Here is a 5,209-nt window from a genome sequence, read left to right as displayed (position 1 = left end):
CTGTAAGTCGAAATTCAATCTTGCTCAATGTAAAATGCTAAAATAGTTTTGTAACCTGTAATTGACAGGATAAAACTACAGTATATACTAACTTTACAAAGGGGTTAATGCACACTTAACAAGGGGAAAATTTGTAGCTTTGCGCATTAGCATTCGTTCAAACTTTGGACTTGGCTTCCCTTTTGGAATATCAGACTAACTATATCAAACTTTTTTCGGGGTAAAATTATGGTTACTGACGGAAAAACATTTTGAACGGAAAAAATAGTTTTTCTTGTAGTAAATAATGTGCTTTCACTGAATTTGACCTCGATTTCAACAGCAAATAAACAGAAAACCCGTTAGACCATCTAAGAACGGGGATATTTTTTTAGGAATCTCATGGGTTTTGCTCCGCCGTGGGCTCGCTGCACGCACAGAAAAAGAAAAACATCAAGCTCCTATGTACTGGCAAGCAGTACACGATGAGCTGAGCACGCTAACCACATTCATTATCATTGATAAGTAAGTTTTTACTTGCAGTGAAAATAAGCGTCATTATCGAAGAAAACCAACATTTTTCCATAAGAGACGCGTGTTTTTTTAGTAGGAAAGCTTTTTCTGTCTATAATACAACCCATTTTTCTACCCTTACCTATCAAAAACGAGAGCTTTAATTACGTCGTATATTCCGATATGAAATACAAATAACCAAGAGGATTACAATATGACAATGGGACCTTTACTCTGTTTGAACGAGTTACGACCAAAGCAATAGAAAGAAACCGTCCTTTTTAAATAAAACCTGTAACTTCGTTAATAGTGATTTCCGACAGTGGTATATATATATTATATATATATATATATATATATATATATATATATATATATATATATATATATATATATATATATGATTAAGAATAGGGAGCCTTTGTAGGGTGACGGCCAGATCCCGTAGAAAACGGGAATATTCTGAACTGTGGCCGTCGTTCTAAAAACGATTTTGGCGGGAGAAGCTAACTTAAAAAAACCCACCTAACATATGCTAAAAGCCGTGTCCTTACCCAGGGGGGCTGCGCGCCCCCGAAACCCCTCTTACACAACATATTTAAGATCCATAGACCATTTCCAAACGTTTTTATTCTATACAAGATAAGTCGGAGCGATAATAAGCAAATTAGGACGCTTGGCCGAAGCGCTACAAACTACCCTCTATATATATATATATATATATATATATATATATATATATATATATATATGATTAAAAATAGTGTATTTGCAAAGATCTACAAAACTAGTGCTAGTTCTAATGTCCTAACTACTATTGTACTAATCTATAATAAAACCAAAGATAATTCAATATAGGCTAAATTAGGCTCGAGTAAAGTAGTCTTTTCCAGATAAATTTATTAACCTAAGACCTAAAGAAGTTTCAATTAGGCCTCATTAGTTTTATTTTCCTTAAAATGATATATTTTTTAATCTTTCGTTTAATATTATATATAAAAATAGCAAGACACCAAACAGCTTGGGGTAGCAAACGGAACTCAGTTTAAGCTATAAAACATTACAAATTTCGGCATAAAAATGTCAACTAAGCTCAATTAATTGCAAAATTACATTACGTAGGAATTGGAGTTTGTAATTATATATAATTTTACACTTTACTTACGAAATAAATGTAGATATATCAAAGATATTTGGTAAACTCAAAAATTCGAAACATTCAGACCAACCGATACAGTAGTGTTATGGCTGGAACGTAACCTTTGTAACGGCAACCCAATTTTGGATTTTCTTTTTAAGATTCACCTTTTTTTACTAGATAGTTTTAGTCTTTTCTTTTAATGGTTCCTGGTTCCTGATTGCTCACTCCATAGAATGAGTTTTAAGGCATCTTTCAAATGATATCCATTTTAATAGAGTTTTAGTCTTTTCTTTTAATGGTTCCTGGTTCCTGACTGCTCACTCCATAATGAGTTTTAAGACATCTTTCAAATGCTATCTTTTTTTCTAGAGTTTTAGTCTTTTCTTTTAATGGTTCCTGGTTCCTGACTGCTTACTCCATAAAATGAGTTTTAAGGCATCTTTCAAATGATATCCATTTTTTCTAGAGTTTTAGTCTTTTCTTTTAATGGTTCCTGGTTCCTATCTGTTCACTCCATAAAATGAGTCTTAAGGCATCTTTCTAATGATAAGCACTTTATTCTAGTTTTAGTCTTTTCTTTTAATGGTTCCTGGTTCCTGACTGTTCACTCCATAGAATGAGTTTTAAGGTATCTTTCAAATTATATCCATTTTTTTCTAGAGAGTTTTAGTCTTTTCTTTTAATGGTTCCTGGTTCCTAACTGTTCACTCCATAAAATGAGTCTTAAGGCATCTTTCTAATGATAAGCACTTTATTCTAGTTTTAGTCTTTTCTTTTAATGGTTCCTGGTTCCTGACTGTTCACTCCATAGAATGAGTTTTAAGGCATCTTTCAAATGATATCTTTTTTTTTTCTAGAGTTTTAGTCTTTTCTTCTAATGGTTCCTGGTTCCTGACTGCTCACTCCATTGAATGAGTTTTAAGGCATCTTTCAAATGATATCCATTTTTTCTAGAGTTTTAGTCTTTTCTTTTAATGGTTCCTGGTTCCTAACTGCTCAAACCATAGAATGAGTTTTAAGGCATCTTTCAAATGATATCCATTTTTTCTAGAGTTTTAGTCTTTTCTTTTAATGGTTCCTGGTTCCTGACTGTTCACTCCATAGAATGAGTTTTAAGGCATCTTTCTAATGATATGCACTTTATTCTAGACAAGTTTTAGTCTTTTCTTTTAATGGTTCCTGGTTCCTGACTGCTCACTCCCTAAAATGAGTTTTAAGCTCTCTATAAACTGTTTGATATGCAAAGTGTAAAGCACCTTAGCTTATACAAAGTACTATATATTAGACTTTTCCTTGTAACACGGACAATTTAAAAAAGCTAGTTTTAATTTGATTACTTTCTAGATTAAAATAGCTTAGGGCAATACCTTGATATCGTAGTTTTGACAACCAATTTTGTTATGTTTAAAATCTGACAACCAATTTTGTTATGTTTAAAACCTGACAACCAATTTTGTTATGTTTAAAACCTGACAACCAATTTTGTTATGTTTAAAACCTGACAACCAATTTTGTTATGTTTAAAACCTGACAACCAATTTTGTTATGTTTAAAATCTGACAACCAATTTTGTTATGTTTAAAATCTGACAACCAATTTTATGTTTAAATTAATGGTTATACCTTATCATAATTTTGACAACTAACCGAATATTTTAAAACATTTTTGTTACGAATTCACCCAGATTTCAGTTATGAATTTTTAAAATGTCAATTTTTCTATGCAGTCTATAATAATTAGTGGAAAAATGAGTTGTATGTCCTATTCTTCTTTGCGCAGGTCACACAACCCTGTATTTTTTCATAGATTTGCTTTCAAAATTGCTTTGGTATAAATTTGATTTGATTTAGAATATGTTTAACCTTGCTTTCATGATTGTTTTGGTAAATATTATAACAAGTAAACAACAGTAGTAGTAATAGATGTAGTGGAAACTATACAAAGTCCTACAAAAGGTTATGTTTTAAAATTTTAATTAATAATAGAGTAATTAATAAAGAAACGGGCTCTTGTTAATCAAATGGATTTCCCAATATACATATTTTACAATTTTATTTTTCTCTTACATTAAAGTTGCGATAATGCAGAAAATTCTTAAAATATATATACTACTATCTTCCCCAATCCTATTATTTGTGGTTTTATTTGATGACATAAAAATTAATCTAATTTGGATTTGGCATGATTAAGACAAAATATAAATAAATTAAAAATGTTTCTAATCTAGATATATGTAATAATATAAGTTACTTCAGTTTTACTTTATATCATACAAACAGCCTACACCCCAAACCACACCAAAACACTTAACGGAAATATAAGAGCAGAGTTTAGATAAACTTAACTAGAAGCAAATTTAGGCATAGCCTTTGTTTTCAATATAGACACTTTGCTCATAGCTTTATGGCTATCTCCCATTGTCATCGTAACATAGTAATTGCCATACGCGACCTCACAGGGCCGTTTGTCGCCCCACGGCTGCTCTCCATTGTGGCTTTTGGTCCTGTGCGTAGGGCCACAGCAGACGAGATCATAACGCGAATATCTCTTAGGGCACAGATCAGATGGGGCATACTGTTCTAATCTGCTGAAGAGTTCTGCGCTAGGCTCGTTCTCCGAAGCGTCGCAAAGGTAAAGCCCGATGAAGTTGCAGAAGTGATCGAAGTTGTAAGGACAGTCCCACAGAATGTGCAGGAAGACCTCCTCGTCCAGTCGGTATGTGAGGATTCCGCTGGAACCCGTCGCCGCCCAGGATCCAGCAGCGTGGAAGAAGGTGTGGTCTTCGACTCCGCTGGGGAGGACGCCCTCTGGGGGAATCCTGGCTTTGCCCCTGTTCAGGAAATATTTATGCAAAGAGATGCTGTCGTCTGTGCCGTTCTGGATGACCATGTGGTTGCTGATGCCCGTCCCTTCTCGATCTAATCCCAAAGCCCACAGACTTCCGTATGAAGAAGTCGAGAGAGCGGTGGAGACAGCATCGCGCTTAGTCTGCGATACTTCGTAATGGAAGCCAGATGCAGCATCGTTAGGAGAGTTTGCGTCGACTGACATCTTAAAAGGTTTCTGCAAAGCAGGGAAATTAGAAAATTGACATTTTGTGCATATTACTTGACTAGAAGAGTGTGAAATTAATCTGCTTTGCAAAGGAAACTACTAGTTGTTAATCAATGGTACGACAAAATGCGGAAGGAACGCTTGAGAGAACATATGAGAATGCCGATTTGAATTATGGGAATATCACTGCTTGAAAAATTGGAAAATGGAGAAATGAGAATGGCAGGCATAGTAAAGATTACGGAGATGATTAGTGTGTCACGACCGAGATGGTGTGAACATGCGTTGAGAATGGATGATGGGAAGGGAGTCCGTGCTTAGGAGGAACCTGTAAGGGAGGGACGAAGACAGAGGGAAGCAGAGAATAAGATAAGAGAAAGTGAAGGATGATATGCAGAGTAAAGGTTTAGTGGAAGAGGATACCTTTAACAGAAGGCATTGGAGAGGACACATCAGGCAACCGACCCCTTAACGTAGAGAATGAAAATCTGAAACACTTGTTCGTCATTTGTTTGAGAAGCT

The 5,209-nt window shown here is 34.7% G+C and overlaps 1 protein-coding gene across 1 annotated transcript; it reads right to left on the bottom strand.

The window, feature by feature from the left end:
• Positions 1 to 3,668: 3,668 nt before the first annotated feature.
• Positions 3,669 to 4,693, bottom strand: LOC137650646 (tereporin-Ca1-like). Its single transcript, XM_068383828.1, has one exon. The coding sequence runs from the start codon at positions 4,682 to 4,684 to the stop codon at positions 3,974 to 3,976; it is 711 nt and encodes a 236-aa protein (XP_068239929.1). The 5' UTR covers positions 4,685 to 4,693; the 3' UTR covers positions 3,669 to 3,973.
• Positions 4,694 to 5,209: the final 516 nt, after the last annotated feature.

The sequence above is a fragment of the Palaemon carinicauda genome, chromosome 12 (assembly GCF_036898095.1).
Source record: "Palaemon carinicauda isolate YSFRI2023 chromosome 12, ASM3689809v2, whole genome shotgun sequence".
NCBI lineage: Eukaryota > Metazoa > Arthropoda > Malacostraca > Decapoda > Palaemonidae > Palaemon > Palaemon carinicauda.
Note: the sequence above shows the minus strand (reverse complement) of the source record. Positions and strands in the feature narration are given on the sequence as shown.

Excerpts from the sequence above, each read along its gene's own strand:
- LOC137650646 (XM_068383828.1), bottom strand. The coding sequence starts at position 4,684 with ATGTCAGTCGACGCAAACTCTCCTAACGATGCTGCATCTGGCTTCCAT.